The 15,602-nt window shown below is 38.8% G+C and overlaps 1 protein-coding gene across 3 annotated transcripts in view; it reads right to left on the bottom strand.

Moving 5' to 3' along the window:
• The window catches only part of MAP7 (microtubule associated protein 7), a 181,837-nt gene that overhangs the window by 18,828 nt on the left and 147,407 nt on the right, over positions 1-15,602 (bottom strand). For 2 of the 3 annotated variants that reach the window (XM_023513523.1, XM_023513522.1), the window contains 3 exons: positions 13,599-13,709; positions 8,912-9,025; positions 3,683-3,807 (listed from right to left, as the gene is read on the bottom strand). In XM_023513523.1, the coding sequence (XP_023369291.1) occupies positions 3,683-3,807; positions 8,912-9,025; positions 13,599-13,709 (350 nt within the window). The remainder of the gene's footprint in view (positions 1-3,682; positions 3,808-8,911; positions 9,026-13,598; positions 13,710-15,602) is intronic. The other variant, XM_023513524.1, reaches the window with a different exon arrangement.

The following is a 15,602-nucleotide window of genomic DNA, read 5'->3' as shown; positions in this document are numbered from 1 at the left end:
GCCGGTTGAGCTATAGGCGCCGAGCCGAGCCAAAATAATCTTGAAAAAGAACAAAGTTGGGAGGTTTCATTCTTCCTGACTTCAAAACATATTACAGGTTTAGTATATCTTGTCAAAAATGCTTGGGACCTCAAAAGTATGCTAAATTTCAGATTTTTTTCAGATTTTGGAATATTCTCATTAATATTTAGCCTTCAGCAGTATCTCTAATCTGAAAAATCCAAAATCCAAATGCTCCAATGAGCACGTGAGTGTCATACTGGCACTCAAAAAGTTTCAGATTTTGGATTTTTGGATTAGGGACACTCAACAAAGCTATAGTAATCAGTACTATCTAGTACTGGTAAAAAGACAGACATACAGACCACTGGAGTAGAAGAGAAAGCCCAGGAATAAACTCAGATGTATATGGTCAAATGCCAGACCACTCAATGAGAAAAAGACACTTTCTTCAATAAATGGTGCTGGGAAAACCGGATATCCGCATGCAAAAGAATAAAGATGGATCCTTGTATTACATAATACACAAAAATTAACTCAAAATGGATTAAAGACCCAAACATATGATGTAAACTATAAAACTCCTGGAAGGAAACATTGGTGAAGTTTCATGTCATTGGATTTGGTACTAATTTCTTGGCTATAACACCAAAAGCACAGGCAACAAAGTGAAAATTAATATCAAACTTAAAAACTTGTGTGCATTAAAGGAAACACTCAACAGAGTAAACAGGCAACCTATGGAATGGGATGGAATGGGAGAAAATATTTGCAAATTATATAAGGGATAAATCAACAACCAAATAAATAACCTGATTAAGTAGGCAAAGATTATGAACAGACAATTCTTGAAAGATGACATATGAATGGCCAGCAAGCATGTGAAAAGAAGCTCATTAGAGAAATGTAAATCAAAACTACAATGCATCAACACCCCTCCCCCCAAATAACAAGTGTTGGTGAGAATGGGAAGAGACTGGAATTTTTATGTGTGTTTGGTGGGAATGTAAAGTGATACAGCTGCTATGGAAAATGAAAGCTCCTTGAAATGGGATTATCATACATGATTAAATAATTCCCCTTCAGGATATACATAAAGAAGAAAAACTGAAAGAAGGATCTCTAAGGGATATTTGTACACTGTGCTCATAGCAGCATTATTCCCAATAGCCAAGAGGTGAAAGCAACCCAGATGCCCATCATTGGATAAATGAAACAAAGTGTGATCTACACATACAATGAAGGGAATGTGGACACATGCCACAACAAGGATGAACCTTGAGGATGTTATGCTAAGTGAAATAAGCCAGTCACTAATATTCAAATAGTACATGAGTCCATTCTCCTATGGTTTCTACTATAGTCAAATACATAGAATTAGAAAGGAAAATGGTAGTTGCCAGAGGCTGGGGGGAGGGGAAAACGGGGAGTCACTTTAATGGGTATAGAGTTTTGGTTCTGAAATATTTAAAAAGTTTTAGTGATGGGTATGCTACAATATGAATATACTTAATAGTGCTGAACTTCAAAATGGCTCAGATGGTATATTCTATGTGATGTGGTTTGTACTATAGTTAAGCGTTTTTTAAAAATCAAAAATTCAGTTGTCTAGTATCACTAACCACTTCCACAGTGCTCAAGGTGGCCAATCACTGCTGACTTCACAGTGCAGCTCTAGTGTATAACTGACACCGGGAGTCACGTTCTGGCAGCAGGTATTTGCCTAAACACTTGGTTTAGGCAAGAGGTGAAAAGAAGGCTAATTGATCAAATGGAGAAAGAGGAAGGCATTAAAAAATGAAAGGAAACAAGGTCCTGGATTATGTAATCACAAATCCTTCTCATTTAATTTGTTAGCCAAGAGTCAGCCCTCTATCTTCTCTCTCAAGGACTGTTAATTACCGTTTTTATCCAGAAAAAGATCTTTTTTCCTTTGGTAAATGCTCTTCTTACCTGCCTGATGAACACTCAATATTTGGGGGTCAAAGCTTTTCTGTTTAATTATGGCTTTTTGTCCACAGCTAGGATCTCTGAAGCAACAACACTAATGAATTAAAACTTAACAGACATCAAAGGTAGTTCTACCTTGGGCTTAGAGGGTTGGAAGCCTGACTCAGCCATGAATTAAACACTGACTCAGGAAAGCCTGAAGGGGCTTGAAAGACAACTGCCTACAGGTAAAGCCATCAAGCTCTCACAACCATGAATTATCCTTTAAACAAAATCCTTTTAAGTGTCCACCAGGTGTATAAATCTGAATTGCTCTCCGAAATTAAGATTAAAAAAACAATTGTTCCAAGTCTTTCATTAAAAGAGTCATAGTATTATCATGTAGAGAGGCACTGAGATCTTCTGGTTGATTGTGTCCCTTTTTTTCCTTCTTCCCATCGCTCACTGTAGCCCTGAACTCGGGCTCCTGTGATCCTTCTGCTTTAGCCTCTGGAGTTGTTGGAATTACTGGTGAGCCACTGCACCTGGCTTTTTTTTTTTTTTTTAAATTCACGCAGGGTCTTGCTCTATCACCCAGGCTGAAACTCCTGGGCTCAAACAATCTTCTGGCTTGAGCTTCCCAAAGTGCTGGCATTACAGGTGTAAGCCACCACACCCAGCCTATTGGTGAGTCCTTTAAGACTGAAGAACAAATGTCTGAAGACAACAGAAGAATGTTTACATCTTTCAATTGGACTAAATAAAAACAGAGCGTGAAACAAGGAAGAAAGATGCCTGGAGACACACAAATTACCTCACTGCATATACAGCCTGGTGAAAATTAACATTAGCTCAGCCACCTTGTCAGTAAGTAACAAGTATGTTCTTCACTTACACAATTTGAGTTTATAACATAGGCTGATATAGTCTTTCAAGAATTAGTTACATAGCAGGTAACTACTGTTTTCAAAATACTTGACTATATTTTAATATCTAAGTGGTGGTAAGGATTAGCTAAATACTATAAAGATTCTTTATCTTGCTTTTTAGTAAACCAGATTTAGAGTTCAGCTGGCTTTTGGATAAGGTTGGAATAAAATGACAGGGTGGCAGTCCAGGCCCACTTCTACTTCAAAGGCTATTTGGTTTTCTTATTTTCAAAAATGAAAGTATTCTGCCATTGTATTTATTTGTAGGGAGGCTCTGGTGGATTGGCCACTCATGTATGTTTAAACAAAGAACAGTTGTGGCCTTCAAGTTCTAATTTTTTTTTTGAGATAGAGGCTCACTATGTTGCCCTTGGTAGAGTGCCATGACGTCATAGCTCACATCAACCTCAAACTCTTGGGCTTAAGCCATTCTCTTGCCTCAGCCTCCCAAGTAGCTGGGGCTACAGATGCCTGTCACAATGCCCAGCTATTTTTTTTTTTCTGCAGTTGTCATTGTTGTTTAGCTGGCCCAGGCCGGGTTTGAACCCACCAGCCTTGCTGTATGTCGCTGGTGTCAAAACCACTGTGCTAAGGGTGCCAAGCCCAAATTCCAATTTTTTGAGAGAGCAAAACCGACAAGTAGACAGGAAGCAGGAAGACGCTACCACTCGGCCATGCAGATTCAGGATTGGTGGTATGGAGGGGCTGGTGGTTGTCACAGCCTCCCCACTTAAACCCACACTGCGTCACGGAGCAGTGTCCAGTCTGCAACAGAAATAGCACCTGCTCCCAGACTCTCCCGGCTGTGCCCCACAGCTACTCACCGCTGTGCCATGAATGGTCCTCCTGCGCGAAGAGCCCTCGGGTGGTGTTACAAAGAGTTTTGGTCGATCTGTCGGATTTCTAGAGTGTGCAGCTTTGAAGGGCATGATGATGGGGCTGCAAGATGCTGAACGAGGACAAATGGGGATAACTAGGGTGCAGGTGATTGGTTTTACACATAAGAGTGCCAGAGGAGCAGTTGAAGAAAGCCAAAAGCAGGTTCAGGAAAAGGAGCCAAGCAGAGATAGAGAGAAAAGTAGGAAGAAGATGTTATTACCTACAGGTGCCCAGAACCATCATACTCAACTGTCCTCATAGTCCTATGAGTTTATGATGTGTCCAAAAGGGAAGCATGTCCTAGTGGAAAAAAAAATCTGGAATGTACTGTTAGCTATTTGGCTATTTAAATACTGATTAAAGATACAGATATAATCCAATTAATTATGGAGAGTGATGGCCTTGTATATCTATTAACTGATGGTTCTGGAAAAATGCTATGTTAGTGATATAATTTTCGTACAAGGAATAGTTTATAATTAGATTTTTCCTAATTAGCTTTAAGATGGACCAAAGGTGGAAAGAGAGGAAGTGTGCAAGCAGGCAAGCAAGATATATATACTATAACTATTTCAGGTTTCAAGTTCAACAGCCAGCAAGGGGTGGGGTGGAGGGAAGCAACTAAATTTAAAAGATACTACATGACCAAGTCTTACCAAGTGTTAAGACTTGTCATAAGGATAAGCAATAATTTCCAGAAAAAAAATTCTGCAAATGTGTTATTTACAGGCAAACCAAATGCATGCTTCTGGGTTTTTCCAAAAGCCAAAGCATTTGATGGTTTCTAAGAAGCAGCATTAGATCATAAGGGAAGATTGCATACAACCATTTAAATGATGAACAGAACATAAACATGTTCAAATTGGCAAAAAATGAGGTTGAATCATGAACAGCTTTTACGTTTTACTCATGATGGAATATTTTCTGCAAAAACCACAAAGTCTGACCAGTAACCTCCAAAGGAACACTATAGTTAATTAAGTTATTCTGAGTAATTTAAAGAAATTCAGGTAACACTGCATAGATATTATAAGAGTGGGTACTAACGTTCCAAGGTCTACTTCTGAATTTCATTCAGAAATCTTGTTTTTAGCAAAAGTAAGACAAACTTGACTACCGAGAATGCTATGCACACAGTATTTGGATGGGGTCATAAAATAACTTTAGTCAAATCTAGCCATTGTTAGCAATCCTTTGAAGCGGTGGTTCTCAACCTTCCTAATGCTGCGGCCCTTTAATACAGTTCCTGTGAGTTGCGACTCACAGGTTGAGAACCGCTGCTTTAAAGAAACTGTTACGCCAGCTGAAAATAAGAGTATTGACAAATCAACATTCCAAAAGTTTACCAGACAAATTTGGGGTTATCTTAAATTCAGATCACAGATTATAGAAGTTAAAAAATATTTAACCGTTACTTTGGTTTAGTCTATAGACAGAAAGTTGATCAAACTGCATCTTCATTTTTGTGTTCTCTTTCATTAAATGTCTGGCAGTATCCATGGCTATGAGAATGGTTAAAGCAGTGAGTACAGTGGACACTGCACTCTCTTCCCCATCATTTGATGATAGAATTCTTTCTTCAGAACAAACTAAAACACTTTTAATTTCCTCAGCACTCTTTAAAAGAATTGTATGTCTTTCTTGGGAAGAGAAATAAAGCTTACTTCCGGCCTCAATAGTGAAAGAAGGATTTATATTGTGATGAACAAAGAACCTTTACCATTTTGCTTGTGATCATAGGGAGACTACTTGAAAATAACCTTTTCTCAAGTGCCACCACAAGGTATTTACATTTTCCAGATAAGAAAGCATTCTTTAATGCAAAATTCTTCTAAGCCAATCAAATGCATTTAAGGAATAACAGCTCAGCACAAGGCACCTCTGGGGATTAATGACTAGGAGGGGAGGCATACATTGCTGGGGCACAGCAAAAGGTCAGTAACCTTATTCAAGGCTCAAGAAGCCCCAGACAACAATCCTGCTTTGAGGCCGTGGGCCTGACACTGAAAAAGGAAGCAAGCACAGAAACATGATTCCACTCCCCACTCCGTGGAAAATATCAATTTCATGAGGCTCTATGGAGCAATTTCTGAGACCATCTTATATGCAAGCCAACCTCATCATATCTTTTGGTTTATTCTTTCAGTATTGAGGTAACATTTAATTATAGGTTAAAAAATATCCTCAAATCTATCTAGCGTAGTCCATAGGAAAAAAAAAATCATCAAATTTAACTTCCCAAAGGAAGATCTTCTGGTTATAATAAACACGAATCCCTTGTGAGGGTATTAAATTTCATGGAATTCAAAGCTGTATTAAATAGCAAGTACTAAAAAACCTGAAATCTTCAATTATTTGAATAATCTTGCCCCTCTGAAGAAACAGAAAGAGCAAAACATGGTTATCTTTTCCCAGAGTACCCTCCATATCCCACGTAGTTTAATTAAACATGAACACTGCCTTATGGAAATGTCTTTGAGAGAGTCTTCCACACTGTCTGTATTTCATCCTACTCTTGGTTGTAAGTGAGCATTAATTTAACTCATTCAAGATTTTCCATATGAAATACCAAGGGCAGAGAAAAGGCAAGGGAGTTCAAGTGGCTAGAGTGTAGCCCAGAAAACAGAAAAACTGCAATAGAACACTAACATTCACTGAGGGCCTATTAGCAGGTGCTATTCTAAGCATTTTACATGTATTCATTTATTTAATCCTGAGCTCTAATAATCACGTGCATTTGGAATGTTCTGGAAAAGGGTAGGGGCATAAAAAAATCAATCCAAAACAGAGGCTGCAAATGAGAGGTAGGAGACTCAGATTTCCAATTCTCAGCAGCTCTGATGATTGCTCGGTGAGTTTGCAATCACTGAACACCCCCTATGGTTACAGAGTGGCTGTTTTTTTTTGAGACAGAGCCTCAACCTGTCGTCCTGGGTAGAGTGCTGTGGCATCGCAGCTCATAGCAACCTCAAACTCCTGGGCTCAAGCAATTCTCCTGCCTCTACCTCCCAAGCAGCTGGGATTATAGGCGTCCACCACAATGCCTGGCTATTTTTTGCAGCTGTCATTGTTATTTGGTGGGCCGGGGCTGGATTTGAACCTGCCATCTCAGGTGTATGTGGCTGGCACCTTAGCCACTTGAGCCATAGGTGCCAAGCCAACAGTAGTGGCTGTTTTAATCCACTAATGTAACTCTGATCCAATGTAGGTCACCTTCTTGCCAATGGCAATTTGGGAATAACATGAGGTCAAGGGACAACATTAAAATGGGAAGACAAGAAAAAGGAATCAAGAAGTAAATGAAAAAATAAAAGTGATGGAAAACCGTTTTTGACAAGACAACCAGAAAGATGTTTATATAAATAATCCCAAAAGGAAATTAGAACAAAAAACGAGTTTTAGTTCATTAAACATAAACCATATCAATGCAATAGGTGACACTGTTTAGAACAGGCAACTCAAAGGCTATGCACTATTTCACACTAAAATAAGTTATAGAAACATATCAATTGTGAAAATGGAAAAGATGCAAAGTAAAAAGCTGGTTTGCAGATTAAAAAAAGCACCTTGACTGGCTGTAACAAAGGAGGAGGGAAGGTGGGCAAGTAGAATGGGTGGAAAATGAGGAGATGGTTTTGGAAAAGACTAGAGGGAGAGTGAAAGAATTGACAAAAGTTAGTGATGACAGAAATGGCAAAGAAAGACAATCTCTTAGCTATGAGACAGTTCTTAGTACAACACAACATCCAGAGTGGAGATTCAGATGCATGATAGCCATAATCAGTTAGACCCTATGAAACAGGACTGAAAAGCCATCTTAAAGGTCCTTCAACTAGCTAGACATGAAGAAAAACTTTCATGACATATAAAAGTATGACTTTCATAGGCACAGAAAAAGCTATCTGGAAATGGGCTGCATTTTCTCAACCAGAAAGATTACAAATGCAATGTGATAGTTCTGATCGGAGAGTTACTTTACAGAAAACACAGAACACTGTGGTCCAGCTAGCTGACCGCACAACTGCACATAAAGCATTACCCAAGATGAGAGGAGGAAGGGGTAAGCTCCAGACCACCTGGGTGTAAGTCACTTATTGTCACTGTACTTGGTTTCCATAAAGAGGTGATGGGAATGCTCCTGCTTGTCTTCTTGACTGTATCCCAGGGGTACTGAGAGATTTGGGGTTGAGACTCATTCACTCATTGGGCACCACAGAGGAAAGGTGCCATAAAACCACCAATAATTATATTTGTAATGTGGGCTAATGAACATGGAGGGGCTTGCAGAGGCAAGGCATTCTAAAAAGGGATTTTATGGAGATGGTACTAAATTTCCTAAGAGCCAAAAATGAGGCTAGCAGACTGGTTACATAAATATACCAATTGTGTCCAAAGATAATTGGAAAAATCTAAATGAACTCACCAGGAGAGCAATGTTGATCAAAACCTAATATGGGCCTTTCTTACCAATTAGATACGGGCTTTGCACTAACATTTCATTAAATTAATTGGCTCATTCAGACATGGTTTATAACTCAAAAATGTAGAGGAGTCTATTATAAAACCAGTATCATAATAACCAGTTTTTAAAAATATATTTTCAGCTATGTTTTTAAAATATATTTTCAAAGACTGTACCAAATAAGAACACTGCAAATCGCCTTCTCTACAACTCTGCAAATTGCCTTCTCCATAACTTCTCCAAACTCGGAGAGTTGTGGAAGGGAACAATTCCCAGATTGCATATAAAAGGCTGGTGTTGGGGAGCATAAGTAGCTAGTGCACAGCCACACTAAGAAACTTTATGCTTAAATAACAAACTTGTGCTTTGATTTTACTCCCAAGTATACATAGTAGTATTAAATATTAAATTATTTCTACCCATCTACTCAGAGACGGGGCAGAAGGAAAGGTAGGTAGGGCTGCTTTTTTCTGCTAATGTTATGAACAGGCAGAAGCCTCTTAAGCCTGGCGTCTGGCATCCAGGTAAGACTAGGTGGATGCTAGAGGCATGACACCAACACCGACAGAAGCTTCAACCAGATGCTTCCACCAGGAGGAGAGAGGAAGACACAGGAAAAACGGAGGTGAGATTAGGTGAATACAGGTGGCTCAGATATTCTTTGAAGGGAGGGCTTGACCTCACTAGGCAAATCCCACCTGCATGGTTTTACCTGCATCTCCAGACAAGGCGGCTGTGCTTTTACTTCTGGCCAGGAACGAATGTGTGGGCGTCAGGAGTCTGTTAACAACGCTGCTCTCCCATGGGCTGAGCTGCAGGCGGCGAGCTAAATGTCACCACATAAGCAAGATGTTAGAAGCATTCTGTCCAGGGTCAATAGGGCACAGAACATCACACCTATTGCTGCCCCGTGCCAGGGCTTCCAGAGAGACCAGGCTCTTGGAGGAAGATGTCTGGCTGAAAGTCAGGGAAGCAGGAGCCCTGACAAAGGGAGCAACTGTTCTCCAAGGTCTCTCTTCAAGATATTAAGTTTGTGGCATGCTCTAAATTAAGTTTTACAGATGTAGATTTTGCTAACCACCCTTTTCTTTAGTAGTCAAAGGGCAAGAAAACTGAAGCTATCATTTCAACTGCATTTTGGGGATATACTGATAACTCCAGGGCAATATCAGGCACTATCTGATGGGCATTGGAAGGGGCAGTGGACTGATGGCACACACCTTAGGGAAAGGGCTTCCTAAGTACATTGCATAATAAACCCAACAGGGGCATTGGCAAGTTGAAGACAGATTGTTGCAGAAAAGCTAGAACAGGTCCCCATTAAATTATGCTAGATCTTCATGATTTGCTACTTGGGCAGTAGGGTGTGTGTGTGTGCAGGGGATTAGATGTAATAAAATGAAAGAAGAATACTCATAGAGCTCCGTATGGGAGCCCCGTTTGGCAACAAACATAAAAATTTTGGCTAAGGATAAGGCTAAGGCTGAAGTAAGAGAAAATTAAACAGAAAAGCCAAAATCCAATATAAACATAATCTTGGTGATTACTAGTGGATATGTGAAGAATCCAGAAAACATATTAAAAATAATGCACTGATGTCTGGTCTCAAATTATACAGAGGCAAGTCCCCACTTAGGAAATGTAGTTTGCTTCTACTGTTAGCTCCTAGTGACGCTGCATGAAAACACAGAAGCTATTTTCCAAAAATACCAGTAAAGAAGCTGGGCAAATCCCCAAATATCACCAAAGTCAAATGATCACACATCTTTATTTTAGAACACATTTTAAAGTTGCTCAGAGAAGTCTTTAAAACTATTTAAACCTACTGCAGCCACTTCTGTTCTGTTCCAGGAATAGTTGGTGCCAAGTCCCCCATTGCCTCTGGAGCAGGTGTTCTTGTAACAATCTTGTATATACCATATTTTCAAGAAGTGGCATTTAAATGATAGGAAATTAGTTTTAGTTAATAAAAAACCATATACCGCTACGTATTGTTATGAAAACTAGTTGTTTCTATTTGGAATGAAGTATCAACTTCCAAATAGTACCTTAATTATCTGCCCTTATTTTATAAGAGTGGCTCTGATCAAGGGTCTGATAAATTTAGGAATTAGTGAATTGTTTATTAGAAGAGTCTGTGGTTAAGATGTTAAGACATTAGCAAAAAAGGATCTGTTACAAAAACTACTGTAATAGTTTCCATTTGTGCACAGCACCATAGAATAAATACTATCATGAATTATAGCATGGCAATGTCAGTGTGTATAACAACAGAATAGAACACAAATCTAAAAGTAGAATATATTCACAGAATAAAGGCAATGTGGAAAAAGTCATTAGGATTAACTGAAAATTTTCAACAGCTGAGAAAGGGATGAAAGGAATGAAAGATGAAAGCTCCCTTTTCTTAGAAAAACTGCAGGATGACTATGGCTTACAGCTGCAGAGAGGGGTTATCATAGAAAAGATGGGTCTCTTTTCTTTATTGCATTAAGAAGTTTAATTACTTTATTTTTGTGAGTATTCAAGCCATCAACCAAAGAATTTGTTCCAAATGAAGATCATTAAAAACTCACTTTAACTTCATGTAAAGCCAATCCAAAAAGATTTGTTTTATAGCTCCCAGTAACTCTGATGAAAGATTTTGCTAGGAAACACATGTTTCCATTTTGTTCATATTCATAACTATGCCTTGATTGGGTGTAGTGGCTCACACCTGTAATCCCAGCACTTTGGGAGGCTGAGATGGGAGGACTGCTTGAGGTCAGGAGTTTAAGTCCAGCCTGGGCCATATAGTGAAACCCTATCTCTACAAAAAAATTTAAAAAGTTACCCAATGTAAAAACTTCCAGTAGCAATATTCTGTCTGTTGCAATAATTACAGAAACATTTAACAGTAAGAGTTTTCCTTTAACCCAGTTAATTTTACCCATGTAACACTAGATTGCCCTTCATTGGCTCTCGAGGGCCTGGAGAAGCACATCTTGGAGAAGTGGCTACTTAATCAAGTTCTAGATGAATGCCAGCCCTAATAATATCAGGCCCTCAATTTAATATCAGCTTTAAAGTCTATGCCACAGGACTGACAAAGCTCAAACACTCTAATAAGGATGTTTATACCCTCTTGACAAGTTTGTCTATAAAGCCCTTTAATTTAATAATCTGGTAAGAATGCTATCTAATGGGGTGGTGCCTGTGGCTCAGTGAGTAAGGGCACCGGTCTCATATACCGAGTGCTCTCTCCCATCAGTTCAGCTTCATATTCAGTTTTCTAGGTCTGCACCATGATTTAAGGGGCAGATTTCTGGTCCCAGCTATGAAATGGTTACTGAACTTCCCTTGACACTGATATCCTATGTTCTAACTCTTGATGTCTAGTCTTAACCCATAAAAAATGCACGGAGTCAGAATAGAAAGGTCACTTGGGAAGATAAGAACTGAGGTTGTAGTGGGAGAACTGCGTGGGTGAGGAGCTGAGGATCGCTGTTCTAGCTTCCTCCTGCACCAATTAGCCTATAGGACATTAAGTCAGTCTCTATCGCCCCAACTGGAGTGGATAATCCATCCACCAGATCTTTCTTAGTTCTAAGACTCTATTATCTCAAAGACAGAGACTAGCTACTATCATCCATAAAACATCTTATTTCTAATTAATACAGGCAATTCAGCACAGTCATTCCACAGAAGTGTAGATGGGGGCAGTGCCTGTGGTTCAGTGAGTAGGGCGCTGGCCCCATATACTGAGGGTGGCGGGTTCACACCTGGCCCGGGACAAATTGTAACAAAAAACAGCCGGGTGTTATGGCAGGTGTTTGTAGTCACAGCTCCTCGGGAGGCTGAGGCAAGAGAATCTCCTGAGCCCAGGAATTGGAGGTTGCTGTGAGCTGTGACGCCATGGAACTGTACCAAGGGCAACATAGTGAGATTCTGTCTCAAAAAAAAAAAAAAGAAGTGTAGGCAGGACACTGACTAGTTTATTGCCCTTCTTCTTGCTCCCATCCTCACCCAAATTTCAGCTATGGGATTATAGGAGATTGTAAGGAAAGTTAAACTTTAAAATACTGTAAAATCCTAAATACAGTTTGTCTCAGACCCAGGTTTTACAGAAGTAAGAAATTAAAGCATTGAATAAATGACCAGTTCCAAAGAAAAGATGAAGAAACAACAGTTAGAGTTGCAGTCACAAGCTATATTTTATGTTAGAGAATAGGTTTGATAATAAAGGATATTTATGAAAGGAATTTTAATATATAATACTTATGAAAGGCCCGTAATTTGACTATAAGTCTAATATTAATGATTTAGGCAAATGAGGTTAACAAAAACAGGAATGGTTTCAGTTAAAAGGCAAGAATAGGAAGTTGTTCAAACATTGATTGTTTTAAGAGATCAGTTTATAAAATAACATCAACACTCACATAATATTATACATTACAATGACACCATAACAACTTTTATGTAATACAAAATAGACATACTCACATACAGAACATGCACACATTACGTTCTTTTTAAAGATTATAAACACTGAAACCTTCCCAGTCGGTTTCTTAATAAAGTACTCAAAATATCCACAACTTGTTACTTTAAAGAGTATGTGTTTTTATGTTGTATAATAATTCTTTGGTTCTATTTAAAATTATCTTAGTTATCTAAAACAAGTAGCTAATCTTAAAACCTTGATTTTTCCTTCTGTGATATATTTAAAATAAAACTTCCACTTTATAAATAACATTCATGTACTGTAAATCCATGGGATGAATAAAACTCAAAATTCAAATAGGATGTTAATTGGAGGACTATGAATATTAAACATTTCAGGAAGCTGTAATGACAATGATATTCTTAAAGTTAGGCCACATCCCTCAAGAGTAAATGAACGGACACCAAAAAAACCAACAGCACACATAAGGAAATGCAGTTAAGAAAATATTAGGTTAAATGAGAGATAAATCGGCAAAACGAAATCTACCAACATCAATCATTTAAAAAGTTTTAGAAAGTCAGAGCCTGGAATTTCTAAAGTACAGATGAAAAGTCAATATGAAAAGACAATATGATTGCAGTAGAAGAGTGTTCATGACAGAGCTTATTTGCATTTTGGTGGATAAGTGGGTGATTTCTGGAGCTGTAAACTCATTTACTAAAAAGTTGAGAGAAGCACCGCTTTCATCACTGCTAAATGCAATCATTCAGCCAAGTTCTAAAATGAGAAATGTTCTTGTCGCAAGGAAAATGCTGCTCAGCCGTTTATTGCTTTTTTACTCTGAAGTTTTTTTCTTCCTATTTAAGAAACGTAGGGAAAGCAACTTCAGATGCTTATTTTTATCTGTAAACATCCAGAAAAAAAAGCATTAAGTAAATAACAGAACACTTTTTTGTTTTCCTTTTGACTGTACCTCTATCTGGAGAATTTAGTAAAGTTGCAGATGAGGAGGAGAGCCGCTTGCTAATGACGGGATCAACATGTTTCGAAAGATTCATGGTGGAAACTGACCGCCTGTCTGGATCTAAAACAAATGGAGATAATGCTAATTGACAGCCAGCATGCAGGATTGCAACCTCCCAGTTCACTGATGGAAGGAAAAACTAAGATCGGATGCTTTCAGCTCTATTTCTAGATCTGTCATAATAACACAGTTTTCTAAGTGGACATTTTGAACGTAACTTAAAGGCTAGAAATAAAATTTATTTTTCTTAATAGGATAAAGTAAATATTCAGTTCACCAGTTTGTCAGCCACGGAAATTCAAAGATACTATAATACAACACGTGGATGAAGACAGAAGAAAGGCCAGTAAAGGGCTTCTAAAAGAGCAGAAGCAAAAGAGGACCATAAAAGTGAATTCCTCTGTGATTTCCAAAAGCAGGAAAAAATGGGATAAATGCTGGTAAGACAGAACACAAACACTGGAGTACAAAGAACACCAGGTTCTGTGTTACTGCTGCCACCTTTGCTTGTAAGTTCATTACAGAAGAATAACTTCAGGGTAGCGCCTGTGGCTCAGTAAGTAGGGCGCTGGCCCCATATGCCGAAGGTGGTGGGTTCAAACCCAGCCCTGGCCAAACTGCAACAACAACAACAAAATAGCCAGGCGTTGTAGGCGCCTGTAGACCCAGCTACTCGGGAGGCTGAGGCAAGAGAATTGCCTAAGCCCAAGAGCTGGAGGTTGCTGTGAGCTGTGACACCATGGCACTCTACCCTGGGTGACAAAGTGAGACTCTGTCTCAAAAAAAAAAAAAAAAAGAAGAGAAAGGAAAAAAAAAACACTCTAAGTGTCAGAAGGTTAGCCATTACAATTGTTAAAAAAAAGTCTACTAATAACCACAATTCTGTGCCTATGAGTTTAGTGTGACTACAAATGTAGATTCAGCATACAAACTTGGTGAACAAAACTGATAGCACCATAAAGAAAACCAGAATTCTAAGTTTATGAACAATATTATTGTTCATCCTGCAGTCATCTTGTAGTCACGAATTCTAATTTTAGAATTCTTAAAGTTCAACTCAGAAGGAAAACAACTATACAAAAAGCAAACAGTAGCGGTTTGCTCTTGGTACAGTGGAATCAAGATGTAACCATGCTCTCAATAAAACTACATATTAATACAATGAAAGCATAAAAATCTCATTTATCTAGGTGGCAGGTGAGTGTTTTGATCTATAATAGCCAAGTTAAAGGGGTGTGCTGTGTTCTTATTTCATTTTCTGTTGTTAAATGCTTCTAAAACTTTTGTTTCTAAAGCAAAAGCATTCTTTGTCATAGATGCTTTCAGAACCTAGCTTCACTGGTCTAACTTCAGCAGTACAAATTTTGCATGAACTTTCCTCATGGAATAACTATTTCTGACTATGATTTATGATGCAGTGGTGACAAGCAAGTCTTCCACTAACATCAGACAATTCTATCATTATTTGGGATTACTTTTTACAGTTGAAGCAATTTTATTATTATTATTATTATTCTTCTTGTTTTTGAGACAGAGTCTCAAGCTGTTGCTCTGGGTAGAGTGCCATGGCATCACAGCTCACAGCAACCTCAAACTCCTGGGCTTAAGTGATTCTCTTGCCTCAGTCTCCCAAGTAGCTGGGACTATAGGCACCCACCATAATGCCTGGCTTGAGTTCGAACCCACCACCTTCGGTGTATGTGGCTGGCACTGTAACGACTGTGCTACAGGTGCTGAGCCTGAAGCAATTTTATTATTGAAAAAAACAAACATTTTTCTGTGACTCACATTTACACTGAACTGAGGGGCTGGTAGGGTGATTCTAACATAAGGAGAAGATTTAGGGTAAATCATCAGAAGGAGCATCTTAGGGCGGCCGCTGTGGCTCAAAGGAGTAAGGCACCAGCCCCATATGCCGGAGGTGGCGGGTTCGAACCCAGCCCCGGCCAAAAA

The sequence above is a fragment of the Otolemur garnettii genome, unplaced genomic scaffold, assembly GCF_000181295.1.
Source record: "Otolemur garnettii isolate 467f Iridium unplaced genomic scaffold, OtoGar3 scaffold00042, whole genome shotgun sequence".
In the NCBI taxonomy this organism is placed as follows: domain Eukaryota; kingdom Metazoa; phylum Chordata; class Mammalia; order Primates; family Galagidae; genus Otolemur; species Otolemur garnettii.
Note: the sequence above shows the minus strand (reverse complement) of the source record. Positions and strands in the feature narration are given on the sequence as shown.